Below are 17,319 nucleotides of genomic sequence, written 5' to 3'. Positions count from 1 at the left end.
TTTAAGTCAACGCCGGTCATATTAAGCCAACGCACATCCCGTTGCGTCTTAATGACGTATTTCCTCTAAATTTCGGCTACGGGGATAACAACATCGGAACGACCCCAGTCCGACTTAAAACACCGAATAATCTGCGTTTTTAACAACTTTTACCACCTGTAACGCATTCATCGTGATATTTAGCAACCTAGAAACAAAATGGTAAGAAAACATCCGGTTTTAAATTTATTATATGACTTTTATGAGGCATTTAACAGGTTAGCATGGTGTGCTAGCATTTCACATGTGGCAGAGTGACGTGCTGCTCTGCTCTGTTGTTTATAGTGTTACTATTAAAACTATAAGAACTATAAAAACTATTTGACTTCCACTGACAGTTGAAATAACTGGTGTAACAAGTTGTATGAGCATTAAAGATTGATTTTTTTAGAAAGTTAGCTTACTTGTTTACCATCTAAAGGCAAGGCAGCTTTATTTGTAGAGCACATTTCAGCAACAGGGCAATTCAAAGTGCTTTACATACACATTTAAGAACATTGCGACAAAGTGCAAAAGAACATTAATACATAATTAAAACAGTTATAAAAACATTAAAGATTAGAAAATAAAAACAAGCTTAAAATAAAAGCTAGGATAGAAGCTTAAATAGAATATAACACACGAGTAAAAGCTCTAGTGCAGTATAAGATCATTATCTGTTTAATAAAAGGCAGCAGCAAACAGGAAAGTTTCATATGTATAGTATATAGTTTCACAACATCCATATGGTGTGCTTCTCAGTTTTGTGCCTGAACTTTGTTTCTTATAAAGTCAAAGCCTTGAAGTGACTGATGATGGAATAATAGGTGGTACGGTTTTGCATTTTATTATGAAATGTAAATGAACTTGGACAAGCCTAAACTGATAATCTAGGTGTGGTTTTGTTGGTATTTATGTTAAAACGAGGAGTGGATAGACTCAGGGCTGCAAATAACAATTATTTTCATTATTGATCAATGTGCCAATACATATCAAGTCGATGTTATATCATAAATTTGCCTCAAGGGGATTTATTTGTCTTAAAGCCCAAAGTGACATCTTCAAATTGCTTGTTTGTCTAACCACAAAGCCCAAATGTTTTTAGCATGTTTGCTTGAAGAAATAACTGGAATGATGAATCAATTATACATTGTTGATAACTTGTCAAATTGACAACTTATAATATTTACTAATTAAGCTCTAGATAGATTTTTAGTTATGGAAATGTGCTAGTTTAAATAAAGAGCGCTTTTAAAAATGAATGAAGCTTGTAAAGGCCACTATAGGAGTTCTGTTTGTTACATAAGATCAGTTTAATGCTGGAAGTTAAAATTTGCAAATACAGCCTGACTAATTGGAAGTTAGTTTCTCAAACTTTCACCATATGTATTGTCCTATGATGTAGTTTTTACTTGGAACTGGAAACAGTAGATTATTGTTCCAAATCTGTGCATTTACTTCATAATGAAGTTGAATTGCATGTTTTGTTTTTCCTTTCGTAGCCCCAGAACGAGCATATCGAGTTACATCGCAAGCGGCATGGCTACCGCCTGGACCACCATGAAAAGAAAAGGAAGAAGGAGAGCCGTGAGGTCCACGAGCGGTCCCACAAAGCCAGGAAGCTGATCGGTTTGAAGGCCAAACTGTACCACAAACAGAGACATTCAGAGAAGATCCAGATGAAGAAGACGTGAGTATAATACAGAAAATCTGTGTTTGTCTTTATAAATGCTGTAAAACAAACCATAAAAACTACGCTCAATGAACAGCCAAACAATTCTGACTTGTGTCTTTGCAGCATCAAAATGCATGAACAGAGGAAGACCAAGCAGAAGAACGATGATAAGACCCCAGAGGGAGCAGTGCCAGCCTACCTGTTGGACAGAGAGGGACAGTCCCGTGCTAAGGTTCTCTCCAACATGATCAAACAGAAGAGGAAAGAGAAGGCTGTAAGTACCACATGAAATCTGCTCGTCGGTAGTAGCATGCAACAGTGAAGATTTCCTGAAACATATTGTATGGTAATGATATAGATGTGTGTAAATAACATAACTGGTTTCTAATCATAAATGTGTAATGTTTTCTGTAGGGTAAATGGGAGGTGCCCCTGCCAAAGGTGCGTGCCCAGGGAGAGACAGAAGTGCTTAAAGTCATCAAAACTGGAAAGAGACAAAAGAAAGCCTGGAAGAGAATGGTCACCAAAGTCTGCTTCGTCGGCGACGGCTTCACCCGTAAACCTCCCAAATATGAGCGTTTCATCAGACCCATGGTAAGATTGTAGCATAAATTAACTGAAATGTTTTGTATGTCAGGTTACATTACACACTTGAACTAACATGCAATACTGTTTCTTCTGTACCCTCTCTTTTATTCTACTTTAGGGTTTGCGTTTTAAGAAGGCTCATGTCACACATCCAGAGCTGAAGGCCACGTTCTGCCTTCCCATCCTCGGAGTGAAGAAGAACCCGTCCTCACCGCTCTACACCTCTCTAGGAGTCATCACAAAAGGAACAGTCGTAGAGGTCAATGTCAGCGAGCTGGGCTTGGTCACACAAGGAGGAAAGGTTATCTGGGGTGAGTGCTCATCTGTGTGTAGCAGTGTATTTACGTGCACTACAGTAATGTGATAATGTTGTAACTAAAATATTTCTTTTACTTCCCAGGTAAATACGCCCAGGTGACAAATAACCCAGAGAATGATGGCTGCATTAATGCCGTCCTGCTGGTATAAGACTCTTGACCTTTATACAGACTGTGCCTGGTAACTCTGATTTTACACGAGGAGTGTTGATTACAACAAAGATGCGACAAGAAATGGGCTTCACATCACGGGACTAACAGGAAGATCGCTGGTGCTACACTTGGAAACACAACCGTTTTTGTAACAGAAGAAGAAAATGGGGTGATCACTGTGTTAAATGTGATATAAATAAACTTGATATGACACCAGATCATTTTTGTCTTCTTCTTTGCTCACTTAATAATCACCATATAATAAGAGAATAGCTAAGCTACGTATTTGCCACTGAAAACACTAACACAGACTCTTGTTGATATCCCAGCTATAAACTACTATAATTTATCCAACAACATAGTGAGTGAAATGCCCAAGAGAAACTAGAATATCTTTCAAATGTAGTGAGTCTATTTAGGGTGCAGCTACACTTTGAACTGGGTAATTTCATGAATTAGAATGAATGCATTACAACGTGAGAGCTTTACAGGAAACATGCAAAAAAGAATATGCACTAACAAAACTGCTTTTCCCATCCATCCTTATGTAAGTTATATTATTGTAGAGGTACAGTATGAAAATAACCACAATTCAAAAATGCACATGGCATATTTTGAAGCTTCAAACTCGTAAGTTCATTGTGTCGAGACCTACTGTTATAGTTAATTTTACTACCGTTTCTTTCTCTTCTTTATTTTAGCCGTGGGCCTAGAGGTGTACTTTGCTCAGTAGTGTTTTGCAAGCTATTTGATTATTACATAACTATTTCAGTCCAAGTTTTCAAGCTGCCGCGGCTGATCCATCACATTAGTGTAGAGAGGAGAGCCAAGTCTGAATGATTTGAGTTCAAAGGGGAAGAGAAATGTGTGTGTGTGGAATCAATAAAGTTTGGTACTTTGTGTGCTGAATATTTGGCTCGTCTGTTCATAGATACCAGCTTAGCTTCTTTTAGAATCACAGTATACACTCAAAGTCTGTAGTATTCTCTGCTATTTTTATAACTTTACATGTCCAGACCTATAAATGCATTAGAAAGAAAAACATTAGGTCATGAATAACTTAATTAATATCACTAAATTTAGGATAATGTTCTTGCACATTTTGCTGTTTAACAGAGAAACTGCAGAAAACTCTGCTTCTCTTTTCTTTCTGCATTACTACATACAACTGTTCTGAATAGGTTTTTTTTCCTTTCAGTACTTGCCATTAATGTGCATCTATAAACACACTAGTAATACACTTTCGTTCCCTGAATTGAAACCTTTCTATGGTTCAAATGAAAATGTTTGACAGGTCAGACTGGAATGCTTTCAGCTTTTCACCTGAGGAAGATGAAGATGGCTTTTCCAGCTTGTCATAGTAGTCCAGGTACGGCTTTATGCTGTCAATCAAGCCAGGATGCATCTTGTCCAGCTCATGAAAGATGAACATTGAGTGGGCACAGTTGGTGACGTTACCTTTGATCCACTGCTGCAGCTGAGAATGAGGAAAATGGGAAGCATATTCATATAAAAGGCCAAACATAGCAAAGCCACTGTCTTTCAATTGAAAGTAACTGGATGTGTCATCATACCTTGTAGGTGTCACATTTATTTGAATATGGGAAGTGAAGTTCAGATATGAAAATATGAACAAAGCTGCAGAGAGCACCAGGGGCTTCTTCTTCCGGTTGTCGTTGCTCATGAATCCATTCGCAGCTTTCAGGATGACGCATCAGCTAAGATGTAACCTCATGTTCGGGGTCAGCTTTTCATCATTAAGACAGCTGCTTCATTAAATTGCCCCCTGTGGTTCAAAGGTCATGGTACGCGCTCTTCAGCCTGATGTGAAGCATACATCAGAAACAGTGACATCAAGAACATTTCATATTTTATTTGTGATTTGTTTGTCTGGTGTGTTTACAGCAGAGAGGCTCGCTAGTGTTGGTTTTCCATCCACAAACAATGTTCTTTCACAGTCCACTTAAAGCTCCCTCACTGAGCAATTGTATAGAAAATATTTCACAACATTTTGTTTTTGTGGTTCAAAAACCTGACAGCAAACGGTCAGACTTTGAGAAACCAACTGAATCTTTTAAGACAAAATATTGAGTATTGAAAGAAACCTTTTGGTTGAATTTTAAATAAAAGTAATTGGATAATCAACCACTCTGATATATACAATATCATTAGAATGTTGTATTCTGAACTGTCTGCATTTTTAAGAATTAAAAAAAAAATCAAGTTTTGGTAACATGTTGTGTTGTGAGAATATTATCCTGAGTTCATCTCCAGTGTCTGTAGATGGTCTGTCACGGTGTGAATAAGGCAAAATTACACTTGGAAACATTTCAATATGGAAACATCCATATCAATTACAGTGTATATTACAGAAGTAATTTCAATTTGACACATATAAACAGTTTTCTGCATTATGTATTTCTGTATTTGAATAGAGACCACCAAGGCCCACGTTGACTGTTGATGAACTCATGCACAGTGGACATGTGAGTGAAATATCTCAGATCTAAAAAAAAAAAGGTGACATTAAAAAGAATTAAGGCAGGTGTTTCCAGTAATCCATATCATATATACACATTTAAAAAAGCAAATGCACAACAGTGAAATGCCGTGGTTTTACTGACAGAAGGACACCTGGTTAGTCATCAAGGAAAACTAAACCGCCTTTGAGACTCTCACTAAAGCGGCGATCAAACCCCTTAATCACTTACAAAGGGATAGCATTCCAGTCTTATTATTTTTTCATTCAACTGGTTCTGTTTTCTTTCATCACCCTCCACATTCAGTGTAAGCGATACGCAACATTGGAGAAGGTCTGCTGAAATCCTCAACGTGGCCACAAGGTCAAACAGAGAAACCTCCACAGGGAGCTCTGCAGAGTTCAGTCAGCTTGACTTCCTCTCTTTAGTCATTTGGCTAAGAGTGTTTTTCTTTAAAAAAGTGCACATAGTGATCGAACGTAGCATCCATCAGATTATCTGTAGTAGTGCACCTTGCTCGCTATCGTCTTGCAGCCTTTGACGGAGAACACTCTCTCCGATTTGGGGAAATAGACGGCGTCTCGGGCCACCAGGTCTGCCACATTCTCGTCTGGCCGAAAACCTCTGGCTTTCATCTCGGCCATGGCGCACTGGACGACGTGCTTGTACTCCAGAGGCAGAAACGGGACGAAAAAGTCCACCAAGTTCTTGTCAATCACACTACTATGCCACAAGCCACCTGTAGGAAGTGATTAACAGATACTTCAGTAGTACAAGAATCCACTTTTTTCATCAAGTCTAGTTTCTGAATGATGACAACAAAATATCCAGCAAAACAAAAAAGCGTTCATTTATTTTATACTCACTTTTCTTGTTGTTGAACACCGATCGAGAGATCAATGTTTCCAGATCTTCGAGCTGGATCTCTTCTCGATCTCGTCCTGCTTTCCAGAAATCTAAAGCCTTCTGTGTGATGCTCTCCCCTCCAGCATTGCTGAGAGGAAGATTAGAAACGGGGAACATATTAAAATTTGCCTCTGATTGCAGCAACAAATGATTGTAGTTCTGTGTCATCATCATCATCATCACCATCAAGTGAATGTCAAAAACAAAGTTTTAAACACAGAAGTGTTTCTATACGCCACTGCTCTGTCGAGTTTTTATCATAGAAATACTAGCTTTTGGCCCCAACACACCAAACTCTGACCAAATATATCTCAAAGGCTGCAAACAGGTGCAAAACATGTTTACAATGATCACACCACAGATGTTTTCGTTATTTGCAAACAACTTGTCGAAAACATCGACAAAGCTTCTCCTCAACCAGAGCATTTAATACCACACCCATGGTCAAGATTCTGATAGAACTACATTTAACATCACTAAATTCAGGATGTTCTTGCACATTTTGCTGTTTAACTGAGAGAAACTGCAGAAAACTCTACGTACACTTCTCCTTTCTTACTGTATTACTACATACAACTTCTCTGAATTGTTTGTTCAATGCTTCATATCCGTAAAACCTGCACAACCTAAGCTAAAAGGTTATGACAGGCAATAAACTATAAAAATGTATAAAAGTATTAAAATTGTGTCATAAATTATAAAAATATAAAAATGTATATTTTTCATAAAATGTTACTAAATAAAAACACAAAACATATTGATCCAAAAGATTTCTAAATGTAGAAACATGAAAAAAATATTAAGTTAAGTTATTTGAACTATGAACATTTTTTAGTTTTTGAGATATTCTCATTTTTATAAGCAGATCAAGTGCAAGGCGCTTTGATAGTTTCCTTACGTTACGAACGTAATGACATCATGACGAACGTAAAACATGGTGACACGAAATACAGAAGCCTTAGCTTTCTGCTGCAAGAAGAATGAATGCTCCAGCTATTATGGTTTTTATTTTAGATCAATTTAAAGAGGATCATGCCATTTTTAAAGGGTTAATGTGTATTTATAAACAGACAAGTGATTCACTTTCGTTCCCTAGATTGAACCCTTTCTATGGTTCAGATGAAAATGTTTGACAGGTCAGACTGGAATGCTTTTGATTTTTTCACCTGAGGAAGATGAAGATGGCTTTCCGATAAGAAACTCCATCCAGCTTGTCGTAGTAGTCCAGGTACGGCTTTATGCCTTCAATCAAGCCAGGATGCATCTTGTCCATCTCATCAAAGATGAACATGGAGTGGGCACAGTTGGTGACATTGCCTTTGATCCACTGCTGCAGCTGAGACTGAGGAGAAACAGACGCATATTCATAAAAAAGGCCAAATACATTGGGTTTCAATTGAAAGTAATTGGATTCTATCTGATCTGGATTTGTCATCATACCTTGTAGGTGTCAAACTGACTCGCATGTGGGAAGTGAAGTTCAGATGTGAAAATGTGAACGAAGCTGCTGTTCATTCCCTCTTTGTAAATGTTGTCAGCAATAATCTGACTAACAAAGTTCTTCCCGGTGCCGGTCCATCCGTGCAAAGAGAGCACCAGGGGCTTCCTCGGGTTGTCATTGGTCATGAATCCATTCACAGCTTTCAGGATTATGCGTGACGCGGTGTGCTGTCCGAACAGTTTTCTCTCCAGGTCAACCTCGAGACCTACAGAGGACACAGCACAAAGTCAACAGGATTAGTGAATGCAAACACCTGACTGAAACATCTTTCTCAGCATCTCCCCCAGGAGAAATGTTTTGCTGATGTGGTAAGCCATCAAAATCATGCTCTATTTGGTTGTTAGGTGGCAGCTTAAACAAAAGCCGTTCTCATTAAATGTACAAAATCAAACTTAATTTGTACCAAAGTGCTTACTTGCATTTTCAACCTTACTTAAGTATAAATATGTAACTATTATCAGCAAAACTATGAGAAAAATAAAAGTACTCATTCTGCAGTAAAGTGTTGCCTGTCAGTGTTTATTATTATATCTGATGTTTCTGGTTTAATATTAAGGCCGGGCCACACAGCGCGCATCATGCTCGCGTGACGGCAACGTCGCGTGTTGTTTTTTATTTCGGCGTCCATGTTAACAGGTTAGAGTGGACACACTGCCCGCATGAGACGCACGTCACACGCGCGTCAGACGCACGTCAGACGTGCGTCTATTTTATAGAATAGAAGGCTCGCCTATTTTTCACGCTTGCCGCTTACCTCTCGGCTGCGTCTCCCAGCAGCAACAGACAGTGAAGGTGATCTATTGACAGTATATGAGCAAGATTACTACAGTTTCCATGTCTAGACATCTGTAGAATATGTCACTGACCATCAATATTTTACACTTCCTATCTAGATTTCAAAATAAAAGTCCTCTAGCGTTTTTAGTGCACAGAATCATTCATTCATTAACACAATGCTTTTATTCTGAAATACTCTAAATAAAGCAGTTGTCTGCTTGCAGGTTTCCATCAAGTTAATATAGTACAGGCTTTTAATTATGTAAACACTGTAGTAGTCATAGCAGAAACCCTGCATATGCTATACATATAATAGACTGGGTTAATAGGTTATAAGAACATCAGGTGATAGTTGGCAGTATTTTTCCGATTCTCTCTCTCTCTCTCTCTCTCTCTCTCTCTCTCTCAACAAACACCACGTAACTTTATTGTTCTTTCTTTTAGAGGTGTTATTTAATTTTTTTAAAGATATATAATAATAATTTTCGTTTTCTAAAGGTTAACAAATAACGAAACTGTTTATTTTGCTTTGTTTTATAATAATAAAAAAAAAACACTTTACTTATATTTATCATTCTGAAATACTTCAGGTGTTTTTCTCCATCAAGGCGCAGTTCAGCAACAAGGTGGTGAAAAGCTCCAAGTTGCCTGAGATGTCGGAACATCAGCATTTATAATGTAAATTGCTGTCCCGCCCCAGATGTAAATTAAGTCCTTTTCGATAAAAGCCGCAACCTGGAATGCTGTAGAACAGGAACCCGAAACCCCCTGGAAATGTTGTTTAAAACTGTGCCAGTCAAAGTGAAGAGGGATTGCTGTAGGCTCTCTCTTACTACTAATGTATTTATTTATTTTTTTGTATTAATATATAGCCCACAGAAATCCCTCTTCACTGTCAATGAAGAGGGATTTATATATATATATATATATATATATATATATATATATATATATATATATATATATATATATATATATATATATATATATATATATATATAGCCCATAGAAATCCCTCCTCATTGTATATATATAAATCCCTCTTCACTGACAGAAAAGAGGGATTTATATGGGCTATATATTAATATTTATGTATGAATTTATTTGCTTGTTTTTAATAATATTTACAAATTACCACACAGTTCTTACCCTTTTTTGTCTTAAATAAATATAAATCACATTTATTATGAAGTTAAATGGCCATTAAAAGGCAAACTCTATGTAGAAAGAAAGGGCTGTCAGCAACAGCAAAAACACAGCTGACAGGTAGCTCCGGGACGCTCCCGAGACGTGGGTAACTCGCGTCTAGTGTGAACACCCTAGGTGGGCATGACGCGGCCACGACGTGACGCTGCCGTCATGCGAGCATGATGCGCGCTGTGTGGCCCCGGCGTTAAAGCTGTATTGATGTGTATGTTGCATTTTATTGCTGTAGATGTTTAACTCCTTTATATGCTTTTGGCTAGTTTAATATACAGCAATGCATCATGGTCTATAAGATCATCATATGTTTCTATGTATAAAAAGTTAACTCTTCATTGAGCTCAGAAAATCAGCCCTTTCAGACAAACATTTATTGTGTTCTAGTAGAAACACAAAATACAAGTATGAACCTGAAAATGACCATGATATGGGACCTTTAATATCACTGCTGCATTAATGTATGTTGCATTGTAACTCCTTTATACACTGTTAGCTAGTTTAATCTACAGCAATGCATCATATTCTATAAGATCTATTTATAAAAAGTCAACTTTTCATTGAGCTTTCAGACAAACGTGTATTGTTGAAAGGAGATTTCATGTTACAACATGTTACTCCCTTTTAGGTTTCGGTTTGAAGTGAAACACTCCATTGACTTTCATTGTCGCCTTGACTGCACGTTAATGTAAATAATTAACGTTTACAGGTGTTTGTTCGCGTTCAAACAAACTCTACACACACCTTTACACGCGGATGCACCTGCTCACCTGTTGCATTGAGGGCTATCCATTTAGGATCGCAGCTTTCGTGTAAATAGTTGTAGATGGTTCTGCCCAGAGCCGCTCCGACACCCAGAACCAGGGTTGTTGTGAACGGCTCAAAGGAGTGAACCGGCAGGCTGGCTGACGACAGAACGCTCAGTAAGACACAGAGATGTGCTGATTTCATCGTAAAACCACTTGATTCCTGACATCAGTCGTTGTTGTGCGATAAAAACAACCATAAACACCGAGAACACCAAACAGCTACTGAACCAGCAGGCAGGCTAGCTAACTAGCGACTTCACAACGGGGCACTTCCGTGTACATCATAAACACGTGACAAAACAAGACGAGCTCTGATCAGGTTCAACACAGAATGACAGGTTTGAAAGGGATGTAAATATACATTTAGAGTATTACAGGTGGCTGTATACATGTTTATACATATATTAACTCATATAATAGAGTTGGGGATGGCTTTAGTTATGGATTTAAATATGTCACGTTTGTAGTTAAATGTTAAACCAGTTAGCTTCTTCACTAAAAAAATAAATAATAATAAAATATAAAAAATTAATAAAAAAAATTAAAAAAATTATAATAACAATAAAATAAAAAAACAATAACAAAATAATAATAATAAAAATAAATAATAAAATATATAAAATATATATATATATTAATAAAAAAAAAAAATAACAATAATAATAATAAATAATACAAAAAATGATATAATCATATTAATAATAATAATAATAATAATAAAATAGAAAAATAGTAAAAAAAATAGAAAAAATTCAATAAATAAAAAATAAATAGAAAATAAATAATAAGAAAATTATAAAAAAATAATAATATAAATAATAAAAAATTAAAAAATAATACTAAAAAATAAAAGTAAAAAAAGTAAAAAATAATAAAAAATTAAAGCTGCAAGCAGCGATGAACGGGCCCTCGCACCTTCCCGCACGTCAGGGGTACTGGCGAGACGCCGGTCGACACACCCGTACATTTCAGTGACCATCGGACACTGCACGCACAAGTTAGACGTTATTTCCTTGCCTCTTTGTTTTTTTGGAGCAAATGTGCTCAGAAAGGACAAAGGGGTGTGTGATGTGGGGGTTGAGAATGTGTATGTTTATATTTAAAACTAATTCAAGTTTATGTATTTGATCTTAATGTGTGTCAGATAATGCAGTGGGTTAGAAAAGATGGTTAGTTTGCATGCAAGACCTTGTCTATGTGAAGCATAAACTAAACACATCAGGTGTGGCAAAACCAGCTACCCAAATATCTCTAATCTTTTAACTTTAATCTCATAATATTACAACTTTTTTTTCTCATATTATGACTTTTTAACCTAAACTTATGACTTTTTTCTCGTAATATTACGACTTTTTTCTCGTAAACGTATGACTTTATTCTAAAAATCTAAGATTTATTTGTTTCCTCATTGTGGCCCTAATACTCTGTCGTACTCTTGAGTCTTAACGGTTAAAAATAAACCTCAGTCAAGTTGATCCAAGCTGTCAGACCAGTTCAGACACATTTTTCACTGATGTGAACTCAGATTACAATCAAACTGTAGATGAGATCAGGTGGCAGTAGCAGCAGGGCGGTGACTAAAAGCTACGGTTTGCAGTTTGAAGCAGCCTTCACTAAATTTACAGGAAGTCACATGTTTTAAGAGAAATGAGACGTTGTTTCCTCTTAAGCGTCACGTTAATATTTTAGATTATAGCTTCTGTGTACTTCTGTGTACAGTGAACTGTGCAATTATTTGTGCAAAAGACATCAAGTAGTCCGACTCCAGCAGCCATGACCTATGAGCAGGTTCTGAAATGAACTTTTTTCATTGCCTGCCACTGTGGCAAACAAGTACCTTTTTTTTTGTCTGCCACTCAGAAATGTTATCTGCCACTTTTGAAATCTCTGCGCCAAATGAAGGAACAAGGCAAAAGTGAGCATGGCTCAGATACCCCCGCTCACTGCTTGATCCCTACTAAAGTAACACCAAAGGTTTTGCCATTTTGGAAAAACTCAAAAAAGGTTTGGGCACCGTGGACTTCTAACCCCCAAAAGGCACAACTAGACCACACTGTCAACCATCATACCAAATTTGAAGTTCCTAAATTAAATAGTTTTGCTCCGGACACGAAAATGTGACAGGTGAACGGGCGGACGGACGGAAGGGCACGTGGAACGCTATATATCCCCAACTACTTACGGGGGTATAATAACATCTTAGATCTGATGTCATTCAATGTTCAATATATTTTACACAAAAAAACATTATATGCATGGTAAATTACAATATTCGAATTACACCGTGGCTTCCGGGGAGCCCTATTTTTCGGGGCAGGGAGGGTACTGTACACAGTACTGTACTGTACTATGTTATTGTCATCTATAGGGGTTGTTTGCATAAAAACACACAATTCAAATGATTATGATTATTTAAATATTTGCTTTGATTAGAAAAATCTTGGCAAGCTGTTGAGAGCTAGTGTTAGGATGTTAAACAGGTAATACTGTAATTCCCGCTCTATTATCTATTTTATATTGCTGTGAAAACATCTCCTTTAAACAACTGGATTTATTCAAGTTTCTCGCCAAAAACATAATTTTACGAGGTTACATTTGAACAAGACGATAACGTAATTTACCAATAGTCATTTTTCCTGAGCTTGAGTTTGAACGCCACATAATAATAACAACTGCCTAATGCCACCTCCATTAACATTAGTAGATCTGTTATTTAACCAAGCAGGACTGTGCTGCCCACCGGCTGCTAACAGGTAACATTACTAACTCTCCTCCTGGCCAACAGGTTTGTTGTTCACAGTGTTGCATTATCAAGGAAAAAACAGGGTGCGTCCCTCAGGCAGTGTCTCAAAACAAACGGTCCAAAACAAACAGCAACATGATACAATGTGCTTATGCGTCATTGTGCACGCGTTACTGTGGAAGGGCATCAATACAGAGGAATCAGTAGTCACGGAGGCTTGAGATACCAAGGAATCAGACAATAAGGAGTCTGTTCTCTATTCCCTCCCCTAACATTTTTTACTGTCTGCCAAAATGGCGGATGGCCTGCCAATTTTACCCGCCAACAATTTACCTGCATTTGGCGGGTGGCGGTTGCTAATTTCAGACCCTGCCTATAAGTATATGTGAATAATAAGTACAATATACAGCTGAGTGAAGGCAGGCAGTTCAGAGGAGCAGAGTACAGCAGAGACTATGGTCCTGGAGACCAAATTATTAGGCTGAATGTTTCAGGGAAAATGTAAATGATATAACTCTTATCAAACCCGACGTTCAGGAATTATCAGCCTCACATGTGACTGAATGGAAATGACGATAAATAATGTAAAACGTGTTTGTTGCTGACAGACAGACTCTCCGTCTCTCTCTGACTTTAATAGTATCATTAATAAAAGTTAAAGGGACTGTTTGTAACTTCTTACACGTGTAAATCATTGCGGGTCGGTGTCTCATGCGCGCTCACGTGTGGCTACGCTGTTCAGACAAGACTCCAACAGAAACTACACGGAAGCACCAAAACCACAAAGTTCTATATAGTGAAGCCCGTCTGTTAAACAGTGTTGGCTGCGGTCAGAGACCGTAGCTTTGGTCTCCAGGACCGGAGTCTCTGCTCCTTTGCTCCTCTGCCTGCTTTGCCTGCCCTCACTCACACACCGCGCTTGTTCTCACTCTTTCGCTCCACTCTCACATGCATGCGCGCACACTACACACTGCAGAAGAGTTAGTTTAGCTCTGACAATATCTAGTGAATGTACAGTGGACGTTTGTGCAGAAATAACTGCTGCAGCTCCTCCAGACCAACAGAGGTTTTCCGTGTCTTGTGAAGTGACGGGGCTCCACAGAGAGAAAGGTTATCGTCTCCGACCAAAACTCTGAGATCCCCTGTTCCCTCCGGCCGCGGGCGGGAGGCTGAGGCAGGAAAAGCCAACACTAGAATCAGCATTGATGTATTTATTTTCAAATACATTATTATAAAATACGTAAATGTTTACAATAAACAAAACACCCAACCACATGACGATTACTTCAAAGAGTAGTTTTTATTTGCAGAACTGACAATTACAATAAAACACTCTGTTCTAGTGCTAATACTTTAGCAATGACATGCTGTTAAAATTCCGCGGGCACGTCTGGGGAACGCGCACGTCGGGGAACCTGCTGCCGTCCATTCCCGTGGAAGTCGGAAACTCAACGCAGGCCGATACTCTTATAAAACATGACAAATTTGGGGAAGATCGGACAATGTAAAGTCAAGTTACAACAGCATCCTGTGTCATGGCGAAACATCAAAATTCGCCGCGCCGCCACAAGAACGCCGTTTCACGAAAACACAAAAGCTTCGCAATTTAGTATCATGAAGGTGTTGAGATTCTGCTGCCCAACTTTGAGATGGATCGCTTGTATCCTCTAGGAGGAGTATCGCAAAGTTCCATACCTAAAAAGTGACAAAATGGCGTCTTTGCACATGACGTATGACATCACCGTTCGAGCGATCAAATATTTCTTCGCAATTTAGCATCACAGTAGTTTGAGGGTTATACCACCCAAATTTGACGCGGATCCGATAAACTCTCTAGGAGGAGTTCGTAAAAGTATGCATAAAATACATGAAAAACGCACATATTCCAATATGGCCGACTTCCCGGTGGGCGGAGCTAATGAAACCCGATGAGGAATATGTCTGAAATAATGAGCAGGATGTACCTACCAAATTTCATGAATATAGGATCAACTTTGACCAAACTATGGCCTTCCACGCGTTAGGGGGCGCTATAGAGCTGGCTAAACATGCTGAACCCAATAACTGTACATTTACATAAAATTCACAGGTGTCCATCATTTTGCCAAGTTTCATGAGTTTTCAAGTACCTCAAGGTATGTTCAAAATCTAAAAGACATAAGGGGGCTCTAGAGAGCCAACATGCCACGCCCAAGCAAAATTTCACGACTAAATCAAAGTAATTATGAGTTTGGATGTTCGTGTAAAGTTTCATGAGTTTTTGTGCATCCTAAAGTCTTCAAACATGTGTTCGTAAATTTTAAAATCACGCAGGAAATCCAAGTTGGCTGACTTCCTGTTGGCCGACAAAATCTCAAAAATATTTAGCACGAACTTCAAGACGTATGCAATTACATACTTGAGTTTCATGAAGATCGAGGAAACTTTCCCTGAAAAACTGCCTACATTAGGGGGCGCTATCTCGCCCCCTGGACACACCCGAGCCGGGTCACTCCAGAACATTGGAGTTCGCGCCACTTCTGACGCATAGTCCACTTATGGTGAGTTTTTGGGGATGGGAAAGGTCCCAAAAAGGCAATCTCCGCGCGGAAAAAGAATAATAATACTTAGAAAAACAATAGGTTTCCTTGCACTTCGTTGGGGTCCTGGCACTTTCGTGCTCGGGCCCTAATAAATAAAAATAAAACAAAGCTAGCTTCTTCACAACGGGGCACTTCCGTATACATCATAAACACGTGACAAAACAAGACGAGCTCTGTTCAGGTTCAACACAGAATGACAAGTTTTAAAGGGATGTAAATATACATTAAAGTATTACAGTTGTCTGTATACATGTTTATACATATTAAGTAAGTGCATAGCTAACTTACCATGCAACAGAAGCGTCTAACGGTAAACCGTTAGCTGATATTAGCTAGTTAAAGTGTGAAGAGCTCACTAAATAATGAAAATAACAGGTGTAATGTGTTAGTTAGGTACACTTGTGTTTACCTGTCCTGTTGAAGGAGATCAACTCCGGTCGGCAGCACTCGTGGAAGTAGCATAAGATGTTCTGGTAGCTGGCTAAGAAGCCGGTCTGACCAGCAGCCATCCCCACCGCAGCAGCCATCCCCACCGCGATGCTGGTGCTGATCGGCTCTATCGCCTCCGTCCTGCCGGAGCAGACGAGCATCAGCAGCGGCAGGACGAGGCGCTTCCTCAGGTTCATCTCTCTCTGGTGGGAGGAGGGGATCACTGCTTCATTAAGGTTAGATGTTAGTATAAGATATAAGAAGCTAGTGTTCCCGGTGAGTGAGCCAGACTGTGTGCAGAAACCAGACTGAGAGTCAACACAGTGCAGACTGCTGGCAGAGAGGAGGCGCTGTGTGGTTGTCATGGCATGACGTCAGAGAGAGTCCAAAAGTGACGTTCACCTGAGGATAAACCAAATCCCACTCATGGACCCACTTAACTCAATATATTACAATATAAATATTCATTAACACAACTTAAGATACACTTAACTGAAATAAATATTAATTAGAACAACTTTAAGATACACTTAACTCAAGTCGTTTTACTTTGCATGTGTAGTGTGTGAAGCATCATAGTTGTTACTATGGTTACCTGCTGGGATGTTGATGTGTCCTGATATACAGTTCTGTTATTACCTGCCAGCCATTAAGAAACTAGTATTTTCTGTGACCATGGTATAAAATCTAATTCCAACAGTTTTGTCTCATTAACATTGTTGATCAAACTGTTTCCACTGATCCATTTGCTGAGCTGTGAATCCTCTTAAAGGTCCCATATTTTGCTCTTTTTTTGGGGGGTATTTTGTGTTTCTACTAGATATTTACATGCTGTAATGTCAAAGAAAAAGAAACATTATCATAAAAATACAAAAAGTATTATCATCAAAATATACTTAAAAGTACTCATTATGCAGAATGTCCCATTTCAAAATAATATATATTATATTACTGGATTATAATTATTGATGCATTAATGTTGCAGCTGGTAAAGATGGAGGTAATTTTAACTACTTTATATATTGCTGGCTTAATCTGTAATAATACATTATAAATTATTTGTTCATTTATATTTTGTATTAATAATCTGATTCTGCAAAGTAACTAAGGTCATCAAATAAATGTAGCGGAGTAGAAGTGT

General features: G+C 38.3%; 2 protein-coding genes across 3 annotated transcripts; one reads left to right on the top strand and one right to left on the bottom strand.

Annotated features, from left to right (window-relative positions):
* Window positions 1-57: 57 nt before the first annotated feature.
* nsa2 (NSA2 ribosome biogenesis homolog (S. cerevisiae)) lies at window positions 58-2,969 on the top strand. Its single transcript, XM_074617692.1, has 6 exons — window positions 58-201; window positions 1,521-1,708; window positions 1,817-1,967; window positions 2,108-2,287; window positions 2,400-2,592; window positions 2,682-2,969. Exons 1-6 carry the CDS (start codon window positions 199-201, stop codon window positions 2,747-2,749), a joined length of 783 nt encoding a protein of 260 aa, XP_074473793.1. The 5' UTR covers window positions 58-198; the 3' UTR covers window positions 2,750-2,969.
* A 1,640-nt stretch (window positions 2,970-4,609) lies between these two features.
* On the bottom strand, window positions 4,610-16,516 carry LOC141757160 (torsin-1A-like). 2 transcript variants are annotated; one of them, XM_074617456.1, is made up of 5 exons: window positions 16,159-16,516; window positions 7,578-7,843; window positions 7,304-7,479; window positions 6,098-6,225; window positions 4,610-5,970 (listed from the first exon to the last, which is right to left on the bottom strand). In XM_074617456.1, the coding sequence occupies exons 1-5, from the start codon at window positions 16,373-16,375 to the stop codon at window positions 5,726-5,728; spliced, it is 1,032 nt and encodes a 343-aa protein (XP_074473557.1). In that variant the 5' UTR covers window positions 16,376-16,516; the 3' UTR covers window positions 4,610-5,725. The 2 variants fall into 2 exon arrangements, with proteins under 2 accessions (XP_074473557.1, XP_074473558.1); XM_074617457.1 differs by lacking the exon at window positions 16,159-16,516 and adding an exon at window positions 10,386-10,654.
* Window positions 16,517-17,319: the final 803 nt, after the last annotated feature.

Source organism: Sebastes fasciatus, chromosome 19 (genome assembly GCF_043250625.1).
Source record: "Sebastes fasciatus isolate fSebFas1 chromosome 19, fSebFas1.pri, whole genome shotgun sequence".
Taxonomy (NCBI): Eukaryota; Metazoa; Chordata; class Actinopteri; order Perciformes; family Sebastidae; genus Sebastes; species Sebastes fasciatus.
This window is presented reverse-complemented; position numbering and strand designations above follow the sequence as displayed.

Excerpts from the sequence above, each read along its gene's own strand:
- nsa2 (XM_074617692.1), top strand. Across the intron at positions 2,288-2,399 it reads AGCGTTTCATCAGACCCATG|GGTTTGCGTTTTAAGAAGGC; the intron begins GTAAGATTGTAG and ends ATTCTACTTTAG. Across the intron at positions 2,593-2,681 it reads AGGAGGAAAGGTTATCTGGG|GTAAATACGCCCAGGTGACA; the intron begins GTGAGTGCTCAT and ends TTTACTTCCCAG.
- LOC141757160 (XM_074617456.1), bottom strand. The coding sequence starts at position 16,375 with ATGAACCTGAGGAAGCGCCTCGTCCTGCCGCTGCTGATGCTCGTCTGC. Across the intron at positions 7,844-16,158 it reads GATCTCCTTCAACAGGACAG|GTCTCGAGGTTGACCTGGAG; the intron begins GTAAACACAAGT and ends TGTCCTCTGTAG. Across the intron at positions 7,480-7,577 it reads GTCAGTTTGACACCTACAAG|TCTCAGCTGCAGCAGTGGAT; the intron begins GTATGATGACAA and ends GTTTCTCCTCAG.